General features: G+C 54.1%; 1 protein-coding gene across 7 annotated transcripts in view; it reads right to left on the reverse strand.

Moving 5' to 3' along the window:
* TRPM2 (transient receptor potential cation channel subfamily M member 2) overlaps window positions 1-14,810 on the reverse strand; it is a 59,708-nt gene that overhangs the window by 27,877 nt on the left and 17,021 nt on the right. For 6 of the 7 annotated variants that reach the window (XM_087417991.1, XM_087417989.1, XM_087417990.1 and 3 more), the window contains 7 exons: window positions 14,632-14,798; window positions 12,753-12,954; window positions 11,450-11,511; window positions 9,993-10,193; window positions 5,610-5,712; window positions 2,084-2,205; window positions 1,495-1,848 (listed from right to left, as the gene is read on the reverse strand). In XM_087417991.1, coding sequence (XP_087274117.1) covers window positions 1,495-1,848; window positions 2,084-2,205; window positions 5,610-5,712; window positions 9,993-10,193; window positions 11,450-11,511; window positions 12,753-12,954; window positions 14,632-14,798 — 1,211 coding nt within the window. The remainder of the gene's footprint in view (window positions 1-1,494; window positions 1,849-2,083; window positions 2,206-5,609; window positions 5,713-9,992; window positions 10,194-11,449; window positions 11,512-12,752; window positions 12,955-14,631; window positions 14,799-14,810) is intronic. The other variant, XM_087417992.1, reaches the window with a different exon arrangement.

Raw genomic sequence — 14,810 nt, forward strand, 5'->3', positions numbered from 1 at the left:
TTTCTCAAACGGCATCTGACAAAACTCAGCACCGAGGCTTCGTTTTGTAAAACTTGAATGAATCGGGAGATGGATACTCTCTAACATAAATACATATGCAAACACCAGCATTGTACTTAACATTGGATGTCACAGGTATCCATCAAATAAGGATGAGAGCAGAAAATCCCCTCTCCTTCTGTTGTTGTAATGCACATACTGGGCGTCTCACACAGATAAAGGTTGAAAATTCTGACCTGACTACATGAAAAGCCAACTACATCTGGGGAGCAGGGCTAGGGATACAGGGAATTAAGGAGGTCATTTTCCCTGCATAACTTTTTGTACCATTTGAAATTTTTAGAAAGAGAGAGTTATGGACTGAACTGCATCCCCCAAAATTCATATGTCGAAGCCCCAGCCCCTAACGCAACTGTATTTGGAGACAGGCCCTTTAAGGAGGTGATTAAGGTTAAATGATGTCATAGGGTGGGGCCCTGATCGGATAGGACTGGTGTCCTCATAAGAAGAGGAAGAGACACAGAAAGCTTGCTCTCTACGTGCGCACAGGAGAAGCCAGGAAGAAAAGCCTTACTAGAAACCTACCCTGCCAGGACCTTGATCTTAGACTTACATTCCGCAGAACTGTGAGGGAATAGTTTTCTGTTGTTTAAAGGAACAGAATCCAATAGGTGGACTAGTTTCCTCCTTGGGCCAGGATGCCACCACCAGTGCCTAAGGGGCAAGGCCACTGCTCAGTGCTGCAGGGAGGGCCACCACCTGGGGCCATGGGGGTGATAGTGCTGCCCCAGCAGGCCCAGAGGGCACATCAAGCCAAAGAGGAGTATCTCGAGCCTTCAGGTCTAATGGGTTTGGGACTTGTTAGAACCCATCACCCCTTCCTTCTTTCTGATTTCTCCCTTTGGGATGGGAGTGTGCATCCTTTCCTGTCCCACTGCTGTGTCTGGAAGCCCATAACTTGCCTGGTTTCACAGGTTCCTAGCTGGAGGGGAATCTGTCTCAGGAGGAACGCACCTCAAGTCTCACCCTCATCTGATTCAGGCGATACTTAGATGAGACTTTGGATTTTAGACTTTGAGTTGAGGCTGGAACAAGTCAACACTTTGGGGCCGTTGGGTTGGGGTGGAATGAATGTATTTTGCATGTAAGAAGGACATGAATTTTGGGGGGCCAGGGAGTGGAATGTTATGGACAGAACTGTGTCCTCCAAAATTCATGTGTTGAAGCCTTAACACCCATTGCGACTGCATTTGGAAATAGGGGCCTTAAGGAGGTGATTAAGTTAAAGGAGGTCATAGGGTGGTGCTCTGATCCAATAGGACTGGTGCCCTTATGAGAAAAGGAAGAGACACCAGAGCACACACAGAGGAAAAGCCATTGTGAGGACATGGTAAGAAGGCAGCCATCTGCCAACCAGGAAGAGAGGCCACACTAGGAACCAGCCCTGCCCACACACAAGCCAAGCCTGGCGGGGGCCACGTTACCAGCACGCACGTTGGGCTTGCCATGCGGCACGCGAAGCGTGAGCCGCACCTGGTCGTAAGGCCGGAACCGGGGGTACAGCGGCTGCGTGAAGTCCCCCAGGAGCTCCCGCAACACCTGGGCCACAAAGTGCATATGCACTCGGGGGTCGGCGGGCACGGCGGTCGGGTGCTCGGGATCCTCGGCCAGCACCTTCTGCAGCTTGTACTGGAACAGGCAGGAGGGGTCCAGGTTCCGGTACAGGGAGCTCAGGGTGTCCCAAGTGACAAACTCCTTCAGCTGCAACCCGTTCTCCAGGAACAGCTTCACGAACTCAGGCTTGTTGGAGATGAGGGCGGCCGTCATTATGGTATGCAGCTCTGAAGGCTGAAAGAGGGTACCAAGGGGCGCCCATTGAGTTTGGTCATTGCCTCGCGTAATCCTGATCTCAGTGTCCCTGGAGACAAGACTACTGTCTCGGTTTAGGAAGGCTGGAACTCCCAGGTTGCGCTCCACCAAGGGAAGGGCTGGGATATAGACAGAGGCCACCCTCCGGGGCCTGTCCTAGTGATTCATGTGGGCCCAACACATCCCTCCACAGGGCAGCCCCCAGAAGGCTTACCTTCCACTGCCACTCGTCAGTGAAGATCTCGCTCCGGGCAATGTCCACACGATTCCACGCCACTGCTAACTTCAGCTGGTGGTCCCAGTTCTCGTGGCCAAAGTGGTCATGGCTCCTAGAGGCTGCAGGAGAAAGCACACGCGTCAGGGGGGTTTCCATCTGGGTCTCAAAGCCACCTCCCATCAGCACCCCTGCCATCTAATACAGTCAGAGAGGGAGGGATCCATCACCAACCCCCAGGTCTCGATAATTTTAATGGAGTAAATCAGTGCTCAATTGCAAACCGCACCCCCACACACACACACACAGTGTTAGAATCAGAGAATCTTTGGGTTTCGGTTACCCCTCGGCTCAGCCTCACTTCCCCTGCCCCATCCCCACCTCCCGATCAAATAGAAGACAACACGGGTCACTAAAAGGCAGGCATGTTTACATCAACATCCAAAGTGACAGCTGCTCCAGCCATCTCACTTTCTGATTTGCCTGGATTGCAAAACCGCCACCTCACCCGGTCCTAGAAAAGCATTTTTTCCAACTAGTTCTGCTTTCTCTTTCGGTTTAACATCTTCAAACATGGGTTGTTATTCCGGGAAGAAAAAAAAGAACAGTGGCCTGTCCCTCACACCACACACAAAGTGAATCTGAGGTGGGTCACAGACCTGAGTGAGAAAGCTGTGCCTATAGAGCCTCTACAGTGAAACAGAGGAAAGTGTCTGCAACCAGGGGACAAGCAAGGAGTCCTTGGCATGCACAGAACATGAACCATAAAGGAAAAAACTAATGAATTAAACTGCATTAAAGTTTAAGCCTTCTGCTCTTCAAAGACACCTTGAAGGAAATACAAAAGCAGGCCATGAACCCAGAGAAAATACCCCCAGCACGGGTATCTGATGGAGGATTTGTGTCAGAACATATCAAGAACTCGTACAACTCAAAAATAAGACAAAGAACCAAGTCCATGTGGACAGAAGATCTGAAAGACACTTCCCCAAGATGACATACAAATGGCCAACAAACCCAGGAAAAGACGCTCCCCATCATTAGTCAACAGGGAGCCGCAACTTCAAAGCACACTGAGATATCACTTCACATCCAGTAGGATGGCTACAGTGTAAAAGACTGACAACACCAACTGTTGGTGAGGATGAAGGCAGCTAGAACTCGCATCCAGGGCTGGCAGAGAGGCAAAATGCTAGGATCTTTTTGGAAAACAGCTTGGCAGTTTCTTATAAAGTTAAACATGCACTTACCATAAAGAACAAGTAATTCCACGTCTAGATGTGGACTCAAGAGAAATGAAAGCAAATAGTAGCTTCATTCGTAATGGCCCCAAACTGGAGACAACCCAAATGTCCATCAACAGGGGAATGGAAGAACACATTGTGGTGGATCCTCACAGACAGAATGCTACTCCGCGGTAAAAAGGAACGGAGTTCTGAGACAAGCAACACGTGAGGAGCCGCAAAAACAGTGCCCTGAGCAGAAGAAGAAAGACACCAAAGAACACATAGTGTACGATTCCATTTAGGTGACCTTCTGGGACGGGTAAAACCGATCTATAGCAACAGAAAGCAGATCAACAGTTGCTAGGTGGAGTGGAGGGAGGTCTGACTACAAACGGGCACGAGAGAACTTTCTGGGGTGAGGGGACTGTCCTGTATCTGGATTCTGGTGGGCACACGGGCGCTCACACCTGTTGAAATTCATCTGGCAGTAAACTTAGAATGGGGGTACCGTATATAAACTATACCTCAATAAAGTTGATTTTTAAAAAGGGCTGATATTGGAAAATCATATATGTATATATTTCTATACACATAAATATTTTCATATATACCCACACATTAAGGAGAGAGTCCCTTTCTCCCACCCCCGAGGCCCACCCCCCTTTCCCCTAAGCAACCAATTACAACCCATTACATTGTGTTTGCTTCCAGAAATAGATGCTCTCTTTCTCTCTGCAGGACCCTCATCATCTCTCTCTCCCTGCACCCTGAACACATGGGAGGTACCACAACACGCAGCCATGCCAAAGTCATCTTCCTAAGACTTTCTACTGAAGATAGCAGACCTCTAAAGTGCACCAATCTTAAATGCACAGCCCGACGACTTTTTACTATCTACACCTGCACAACCACCACCAAGATCACGCTACGCAGCATTCCAGCTCCCCAGAGGCACCCTCATGCCCCTTCCCGCTCAGTACTCTCCCCAGAGCAATCACGATTCCACAGCTTTCTCCCGAACTTTGTAACAGCAGAATCGGAAAGCACAGGCCGTTGGGATTCGGCGCCCCACGCCTGTGGGGTCCACCCTGGGCCGCGAGCGAGGGTCCTTCCCCCTCCCAGTGCCGTGCACTGATGGTCAGACTCAGTGCTCCCACCAGCCCCTTGTCACTGCCTTCTTGGGCCACGGCAGCTTCAGGTTCCGCCAGACACAGGCTGCCTGGTGTCCCTCTTCTCGCTCCTTTGGCTGCTCAGAGAAGAAAGCAAAGAAGAGACAGATGCTTTCACAGCCCCATCTGTAAACAGAACAGTTTCAGGGCCAAGTCAGGAACACCCTCGGGCCCTGGTCTTCATCTGGATACGCACGCAGCTTCCCCGGCCCTCGGTGTCCTTGCTGGCGGGGAAGTCGGGGTCCACCGTGGTGGCAAGTCACAGCCCCTGACCCAGCCTGCACTCCTGCACATCCCTCTGCGGTAGCAGAGAGGGAGCTGCTCTGATTCTGCTGAACCACCTCTTCCCAGCTCCTCTCTATTGGAGCGGGCATCTCCCTGGACAGAGGCCTGTAAACAGAAGTCTCTAGTCTTAGTTTTAACCACCTCATTGGTAATGTGAGGTTTTATGCACAATATCCAGTCTTTTTGTCAGTAAAAGGAGTATGGAACGGATATACAGAAATAAAGGTAATTTGACCCTCTACCACAAAAGCTTCCTCCTCTGCCATCTGGGTCTGCCTGGGGGCGGTGTCCCCAGCATCGGGGATGTTCTCAGCCATGTTGAAACCATAGGGGAAGGGCAGAGAAGCGTTACTTCCCCTAGAAGAGGGAACAGGGAAGTGTGGGCCCATGGAGAATGGGCCAGAGGGCAGCAGCCAAACTAAGAAGTCCCCCAAGAGCAGTAACACCCCAGCTTTATTGCTCACAAGGACACCCTGCGTTTGGACTCTCCTGCACTGGAGGCACGGGAGTTTAAGCACAGGTCGAAGCATAGGAAGTCAGGAGGGGACCTCCAAAGTGCTTTCTTTCTACCCAGAAACTTTATGAGAAACTACGACGACTATGGAGGGATAAATTAGTGCGGCTGTGCTCAAATTTCAGTCAAGAAGATGAGTTGGAGAAAGGAGGCTGCACCCCACCATCAGCGACAGGGCACCCACTTGCCCAGCAGGAGTGTGAGGGGCACCGCCAGCCACCCTCTGACCAGTGCGTCTGGCCCGGGGGTGGTATTTTCGGCTCCTCCAGACTCAGGGTCCTGAGTGCCCTTGTTCTCGCTTCTCCCCCGGCCCCACTTTGCCTGACCCTCACCTTTCAGCAAGGCCTGCAGGATAGCCACATCCACATCCTGCTGGCCATCCTTGCCTTCCCGGAAGATGGTCAGCAGCTGCCGCTTCCGGACAATGTCTTGGATCTGCAACAAACATTCCCCAAGTGAGGTACATGGTGACCAGTGGGCTTCCTGCCTCCTCCAAGGGCACTGGGAGAAAGGAGGCCCCAAACACAAAGCCAGAGCCCTGGGCATGAGTGCTGCCTGTCCGTGTGGCCAGGGCCACCACCTCGCCTCTCTACACTCTGGATGGTGAAGATGAAGATGAGTAAGGACCAAATACACAATGTTTTCCAGTCGTATGCGGGGCAGAAAACACAACCCAAGTGTAAAGAATCTTTACCTCGCCCATGAGGCAGTATCTGCTGAACGCCCAGTGCTACTTAACTTAGGACTTCTCCCCCTGGTCCTCCCTCTCAGGCCCTGCCTCCCCCGACCTGCCTACCTGCCTGACCACCTATCTATCTGCCTACCTACCTACCCATCCACCTATCCATCCATCCACCCATCCACCCATCCACCCATCCCTCTATCCACACATCCACCCATCCATCCACTCATCCATCTACCCATCCATCCATCCATCTATCCATCCACCCATCTGCTGGCTCACCCATCCATCCATCCACCCATCCATCCACCCATCCATCTATCCATGCATCCACCCATCCATCCACCCATCTATCCATCCATCCAACCATCCACCCATTCATCCATCCAACCATCCACCCATCCATCCATCCAACCATTCATCCACCCACCCATCCATTCATCCACCCACCCACCCACCCATCCATCCAATCATCCACCCACCTACCTACCTATCTACCTACCTACCTGTCTATATATCTAGCTAGCTACCCATGCTATCTACTCTCATCTATCATCTATTTATCTATCACCTATCTATCTATCTATCTATCTATCTATCTTATCTATCACCTGTCACATTGTCTCCCAGCTGCTATGCCTGCTCCCAGTCACTGCTCCCATAACCCCTTCACCCCAGGGTGAGCCTTCCACAGTTCCTCATGGCTTCCAAAGGCCTAGCTCCCCAGGCCGGCCACACCCAGCCTCATCTGCCTTCCCGCCTCCTCCCCCAGCCCAGCCATGTTGCCCATGCCTCTGCACAGACAACTCCCCACCCAGAGGGCACCCTCGCACCCCACCTCCACTCCAAGACCTCAACCGTTCCCCATCCCTCGGGGTCCAGCTTTCACGTCAACTCCAAATACCCCCTGGTCTCCCTCCCCAACCCCACCCCTGTCTCCAGCCAAAACATCTCCTGAATTTAACCCAGCTTAATAGACATTCATAACAGAGTAGCTGTCACTTTCTGAGTGCGAATCTGCCGACACAATACTGAGCACTCTGCACAGATGATCTCGGCCCATCTTGAGTTTAAGTACTAATTATCCCTATTTTACAGACAAGAAAAGGAATGCTGAGAGAAGGCACACAAGTTCCTCCTGACACACAGCCATGCGGTGTTGGCCGCGTTGAGACTCCCATGGCTGATACCCAGGTCCACCAATAGCAGCATCTGAGGAAAAGGCCCCCTTCTGTTCGCCCTGTCACCCACCCACGGTGTAGACCCATGCTCTGAGGTTTGCTGAATGAATCACTGATCATGACTATGGGGATGGGGTCCCCTCCCACTGAACAAGAAGAACAACGATGGGTCACCCCCTCAGCCTAAGACTGAGTGTATGAAACACGTTTTCAGGGCCTTGACTTGGCAACAGAGAGCGGACTAAAAAAAGACACCTTTGACAACAATGGGTTAGATTCCATTCTGAGAACCGCCTGAATAATTGATGAACTAGCTAAGGAGAGGCCCCAGGGCCTGCCTGCCAAGTCCCTGTGGCTACCAGGAAGAAAAGCAGCCCTGAAGTTTGGAATGGAGCTGGCTCTCACAGCCAGACCTCTGTGTCTCACAAACTGACCCAATGCTCACGGTGAAAACCATCCCACAGAACAGCCGTATCTAACTCTGAGACCACAATAAGCCTCGAAAAGAACAAAGTCACTGTGCCACCCACAAGACACCCAAAGAACTGCCCCCACCCCATCCAGAGCGAGCTCCCACCTTCAACCCTCCCCAGCCTCTCCCACACCCAGGGACCCCAAAGGGAATGTCCTCCCGCCACTCGGTCAACTCAGGTGTGTCCCTGTGCTCTTTGGCTGGTGGGCATGGGCCACGCATATGGCCCGAAATTAGACACAGTCGGAGCCAAGCTGACCCACAGACTCACACATCAGGCACTTAAAACTTTGAACTTCCCGGAGTTTTTACAACCTGGTTTATCGTTCATGGAGCTGGATGAAAGATACAGACCCTGATTACTTTGTTAGCCACAACTTACTGTCAGGGAACCAAGGATGAGAGAGGCACCAACTGCCCCTTCAGGAAATCCCACCAGGAAACAGAGGTCAGGTGATGTGTGAGCCGCAGCCCTCGGGGTTCAGAGTGCGGCTGAGACAGCAGGGTCAGCAGACCACAGGAAGGGCAGGTGCTGGGGGCTCCACGCTCGAGCTCACCTGGGCTGGCCAAGGGCTTCGTGGGCTGGTGGGGCTGGCCCAGCCACACTCCTTCACACTGACCCCCTTTGGAGGCTGGGGTCACGGCCATGGGCTGTGGTCCCTCTGCCGAGCTCATCGGGGCCACCCGAAATCTGGATTGGGGAGACGGCCGCTGCCGAGGCCCATTCCAAATGCCCCAGGTCTCCCAATGGAGCTAGACAGCCTCTAGGGATCTGAACGAGAAACTTGTTCTTTCCAGGACTTCAGAACTCCCTATGTTCCAAGCTAACTCCCGCCCTGGTCTGCGCGAGGAGCCCATCTGTAAGGGGTCCTTGCAAAGTCAACAATTTTATCTCCTGCTGTAGGTATAAAAGACAAGGTACCAATGCAAAATTACAGAATTGCGGGGCAATTATGTTCCTTGACTGTAACAGCCGTGCTCTCCCCTGGGCCCAGAGAAGTGGTCAGGAACAGAGGAGGGTTCAAAACAGGACGGCAGGGGTGGGGTGCCCACAAGGCTCACAGCTCAGGAGCAGAGGGGATGGGTAGAAAGCCGGGCCCCAGAGCCCACAGCCCCCCTTGACGAGAGCAGCCCCCCTCTCATCTAGTCCACATGGTGATGTTCCAGAAAATCCTTGAAATCTGGTGGGCTAACTAATAACGTAATGCTTAAAAAACAAAAGAAAAGGACAAAATGATGAAAGAGAAAAGGCTAAATACAACGTAGTGTCTTCCTTTGGATCTTGGGACAGAAAAAGGACACTAGTGGATCAATGTGAAATCCCAATAGCCTGCATTTAGCTAACAGTGATGTCCCAAAGCTCGTGTCTCAGTTTTGACAAATGCACTGCAGTTACGTAGGATGCTATCATCAGGAGAGGTGGGGTGAAGGGTGGACAGAAGCCCTTTGTTGTCTTTGCAACTTTTCTATAAATCTAAAATAATTCCAAAACAGAGAGAGAGAGAACAAGCAGGCCCTTGAAACAAGCTGCGCCAAGCAGCAGAGGGCCGTGCCTGCCCTCACATGGTGTGTTCCTGGACCTGTCAGCTGCAGGTTCACGTCTCAGAACTCCCTTCGTTTCCACCCAATCCATCCTGCCCTCGGGGCAGGAAGGGTCGCCCCTTTGGGTGTAACTAGCTCCCTCCCAGGTCCTGAACTCAAACCCCCTGGTCCGGGAGACTGCTCACTACACCTGCACATCCCCAGGACAGACGCGTGCCCACCGAATGCCTCTGTCTGAGGGCTGCATATGAAGCCCTCCCAGATCACCAAAGGTACCCAGGAGCCATGCTCAGGCCCCTGTCTCATCACGCTCTACCTGCCTCCCTGCCTTGCTACCCCAGAATGCCTCCATTAATCTGCCCAGGCACCTTGAGCTCGCCAGGCTGGGAGGCTGGGCCAGACCCCGCCACCTGCTGCCATTGCCTCGCAGCACCCTTGCCACAAATCTCTGCTCTCCATCCCTCTGCCGCCCTCCCAGGCCTCAGCACCAGCCTCCTGTCCCTCCAGTCCAGCCAGTTCCTCTTCCCAGAACAGCTGTGCTCTCGCCCTGCAGTAGCCCAGAACAGCCTGAAGTTCTGCAGGTGAGAGGTTCAAGACGCGCCCTCCCTTGGCAGGACAGCGTGCTGCCTCAGCGAAGGCTTCCTGCCAGCCCTGGGCCCTCTGCCCACCCGGCTCAAAGCCCCTCACCCTCTGTAGATCACTCCCATGCCAGCTGCAGGCCCACGGGGGTCTCCGTTTCTGGGTCCTGCACATCCTGGGCCTGCTTACCATGCCAACAGCGTCTGGACTCAACAGCCGCAGGTTCACACCTGGTGACCGCCGTGCCTGTCTGCCTCACCTTTTTGGTCCACTCCACAATCCTGCTTTCGGTGAAGGTCTCAAACATCTCCTGGAAGAACATACTCAGCTTCTGCTGAATCAGGGAGATGGTGATCTCGGAGATGGGCAGGCTGGCCACCTGGGCAATGACGTCGGCCACGCGGCCCGAGCCCTCCACGATCACGCAGGGGGTGCCGTTGGTGATGGCGTTGTAGATGGTCTGCAAGGCAGGGGCTAACTATGAGCCCCAGGGCCTGGGTCCCCGTCCCACTCTGACATCTTCTGACATGGAGAATTCTCCAACAGCACTTACTCTCGGGGCCAATGGGCTATTGGGAAATCCACTGAAACACTTGGTTTGGTAGCATTCCACTGCTCAGAGGGAAAAAGCAACTAATCCTACACACTGTCGGGTATTCACCTGATACACCACCTCTCTCAGGCCCACCAAAACACCTCCATAATGAAAGGTCTGGACGTTTCCACCCAGTGACCTGTGGACACGAGAGCCGTCTCCAGAGAGAGAGGGCGTTGCCTGGGCTGGACTTTAGCTCCCTCATTAAGGACCAGGGTGAGATCAGGACAACGAGGGAGACCCCAGAGACCCTGGGGGAGATCAACTTCAGAAACGAGCTCGTGACCCTAGCAGGAAAGACGCCTTCAGCGTGAGCAGGCGCCCTGCTCTGGGTGCGAGGAAACAGTCTGGGCGCCGTCTGCGGGAGAGCCACAAAGAGGACTCCGCGTGGGAGGGAACGGGGGACCAGATGCATTCCCGTGCCCCAGGACACCCCAGGGCTCTAGGTTGACCTCCCACAATCACTAAACAGAAATGGACATTTTCTATCATCCCACAAACGAAACATCCATGCTCCTGCCCCAAATCTGCAGCCTGTGGTATCATCGTACGTCCCTACAGACGAGACAAAGTTGGTCAGTGTTCCACAAGCGAGGCGAACCACACACCGTAGAGTGGGTCCTGAATAAAGGTCTGTGGGCAGCATGTTACAACCACAGAGGAGGTGCCCTCCATTCAGCCGCTGGTCCCTCAGAGCTGGGGTGGGGCCTGAGGGCCTGTACTTTGAGAACCCCTCCAGGAGCGTCTGGGTGTAGAGTTGCAGAACCCCCCACAGGCTGCCCTTGGGTCCTGCAGGCAGGGGACCACCGGTTCCTCCCTTGCTGCCGTCCCTCCGGAGCCTCTCTTACTTCTGTGCCGGTCAACTGCCCGGGACCGAAGCCAGCGCACCCTTCCCACAGCAGGGCACCGCTCCGCAGGCTCCCTTCCCGCCCCACCTGCCCCACCTGGAAAGGGCCCTGCCACGTGGTGGGCCTCCCTTTCTCTGCCCTGTGGTGGACAAGCTCCTTGCCCTCTCTTGCCAGTGACCCCACTGGGATGCTGGTAACAGCACTTTGGGCCAGCTGTCCCGCCACAGCAGGACTCGACCCCCAAGGGGCACCCACCCTCTGGCCAGTACTCACTTGCAGTGTGCCGGGTCCCCCCTCCAGCACCACACAGACGATGGGGATCTTGATGGCCACACCTAGGATGAAGCACGGGGCCCCATTTAGGGAACATGGGCATCTTCTCACCCCCTGCCATCTCCGGCCTAATTGCTGCGGAAGCGTCAGTTGGGAGCCGTGTTGTAAGCACTAAGCAGCCTTTAAAGGCTGGCGCCCCAGAGCTGGCAGATCATCTCCCTATTCTGTGTAATGAGAGCAAACTTGAGGGCCCTGTGATGGCACCTCCCCTGCACCTGCCCCCTTTCAGGGTCAGGGGGAGCCGAGGGCTGTGGACGATCAGAGCGATGCCCAGGGTCCCCCGCCTGTCTTCTCTATCAGACAGGCCACCACAACCACCTGCCTCTCTCCGCTGCCACAACTCTGGGCGTGCCGCGGAGACACATCAAGCATCTGGCACACGCACACACACGACACGGGAGCTCAGCATTGGAACCTCTGTCCTCCATCCAGCCGTCCAGCCCCCATCCTGAGCCTTTCATCCAGCCCAACAGCAGAGGGAAATGTGAAGACTTCAGAATTGTCTTTCCCTGGGCAGCTAACTTTCTCTCCAAGTGCCTGCATGCTGTCATGGTCCCCACACACTAGCACACCCCCAACACTCCCCACCCATGTTCTCAGTCGGATCAGGGCTCTCAGTGTGGTCCCTGGACCAGCAGCATCAGCGTCACCTGGGAACTTAGGAATGCAGGTTCTCACCCACCCGGACCTGTGAGTCAGAGTTCCTGGGGTGGGCCGCACTCTGGTTGACAAGCTCCTGGGATTCTGATGTGCAAGGAACACCGCTGCTCGGAAGGTGCCGACCCAGCCCGGGGACAGAGCCAGAACCTCCAATATCTCGGTCCTTCCTCACGCCCCTCAAATCATGTGCAAAGTCCTGTGTATTTGACCTCCCAGTGTCCTAGAGTCCATCCCATCCTACCCACAAGGGAAAGATGTCCAGGCCCAAGTTTTGCTCGTTCTGATTTCTAAATTGAGACGTGTTTTGGGGGTCAAGCGGCTTAGGATGGTCTGTGACATGAAAGGAAGCAGAGGAAACCCAAGCCTGCCCTGACTTTCCTTCCTTTGGTTAAAAGGTCTGACAGAAGATGACCCCACTGAACAAATGCAAAGAGATGACGGGAAAGAAATCCAGGTGTGTTCTGATCGCAACCCCAAGCACCCCGCCTGCTGAACGTCCTGGTCCCGGCCATCTGTGTCCCAGACAACCTAACCAGCCTGCTCCTCTCTGCCCCACACACCCTCGGAAGCGTGCCCCACTCACCTCCTCTCTCCTTGGTCTGCTCCGATATGAACTTCTCCAGCTTTGTCCTCAGGGCAATCTCCACCCCGTAGCAGCCGTGGGTGCCGTCATCCACAAGGATGAAGTGGGAGTGGTTGCTGTCCAGGCAGGTCAGGTGCCCTTGGCCTTCCTCATCCACGACGTACTCGGCACAGAAGCCGCCTTGCAGATGGCTGGGGAGCAGCTGGACACAGACAGACGGAAAGTCCTACATCTTTAAAGCTAGGAATAGGGGTCAGTAGGCTGGATAAATACCCCCAAAGATACACAGGTCCTAACCCCTCGAACCTGTGAATGTTCATTTATTTGGAAAAAGGGTCTTTGCAGGTGTGATTCAGTTAAGGCTCTTAACATGGGAAGATTAACCTGGTTTATCTAGGTGGGTCCTAAACGCCAGCACGGTGTCCTTGTAAGAGAGGGGCAGAGGGATATCTGACCACGGAAGAAGAGGAGGAGGCCACGTGGCCCTGAGGGCAGAGACTAGAGCGATGCAGCCACAAGCCAAGGAAAGCCGGCAGCCACCAGAGGTTGGAGGAGGCGAGAAAAGGTCTTCCCCTACAGCCTCTGGAGGAAGCACGGCTCTGCAACATCTTCATTGTGGCCAAGTGATCCTGATCTCGAGGTGCTGGCCTCCAGAAACATGAGACAGTAAATTTCTGTTGCTTTAAGCCACAGGGTTGGTGATCATTCATTACGGCAGCCTCAGGACACGGCTGCTGGACCAGCACATGTCCCCCTTTGTCCACAGAGGGACAGCAGGGTGGTGTCATGGGAAATCTTCTGAACCCCAAATGGAAGGAAGAGTAAAGAGCGATCTTGGAAGTCACCCAATCTCTCTTGGTCTCGGGTTTCCACTGCATAGAATGAGCACACAGGACAGAACCAGCCCCGTCCAGCTAAGCACATCTAGGATTCTGACACAGATGGAAGACAAGGACTGGGGTCAGGCTGGCCAGATCACAAGCATTTGTGATGACTAAAGAAATCACCATCCAGAGAGGCTCCCCCAGGAAATGAATGTGGGCTGTGCTGCCCAGGGGTGGGGGTGAAAGGGCTCCACTCTCACGTCACCGCTCGTGGGGCAGGTACAAGAAAACCTCCTCAGAAGTCACAGAGACTTGTGTTTGGGGCCAGCGCCTCCCTGAGCTTTCCTGACTCTGTGGACTAAGTGGACGTGTGCTCATTATGCCAAATCTACTGTGTTCCTAAAAAATCTTATCAAATGAATCAAATGATCTTTTCCAACTCAAGGCTCCACATTTAAGCAATTGCCTCTCATTGCTGCACCCAGTTAAATGGAGATAGGAGTGCTCTGTCTTTGGTCTTAAAAGAGAAGTTCCTGGTGTGTAATGACTGTTGGAGGTCAGAGCATCGTGCAGTCCCTGGGATGGAGGAGAACTCTGAGTGCAGGAGTTCAAGGGTCACAGGTCAGGCTTTGAGATCAGACGGCCGGGGTTCAAGCTAACTCAGATGCTCATTGGCTGTGTGCTCTTGGCCAAGCCACTTCCTTCCACTAAGTCTATTTCCTTTCGCATCAGAACAGCCATCAGAAGAGCCCCTGACCAGTGGTGGCTCTTAGACGACGATTCCTCTATGGACCCATCCAGTAATCTCAAGGGAGGAAGCCAGAGTCCAGCCAAGTTAGCTACTTGTCCCAGGTCACTAGAGTCTGCGGCGTGGGGGACTTGAGCCTGGGTCTCCTGCGTCCCTGCCCAGCCTCTCCCCTCCATGCTGCATTTACCCTGGGGCACAGATGGTGGCCTGTCCCCTGCGGCACCCCGTAAGATCCGACGCATCACCTCACTGCCTCCCCGGCTCTCCTCTGACCCCGCCACCCCAGGAGCAGGACTGCTCGGCTCACCGTGGGATGGATCAGGCTCCTCCGGTTGTGCACGGCGCCCCACGTGGCAATTCCAATGGTGACAAGTTCTCCTTCATTGCAGCTGCTGCTCAGGCTGAAGTCGCGCACCGCCTCGCCCACCTGCTTCATCACGCCGGTGTGGGTCCCCCCGGTGATAATCCAGGCCCCTGGGGAAAGGA

This window comes from Ceratotherium simum, chromosome 27 (assembly GCF_057802395.1).
Source record: "Ceratotherium simum simum isolate JZ-2026a chromosome 27, ASM5780239v1, whole genome shotgun sequence".
Taxonomy (NCBI): domain Eukaryota; kingdom Metazoa; phylum Chordata; class Mammalia; order Perissodactyla; family Rhinocerotidae; genus Ceratotherium; species Ceratotherium simum.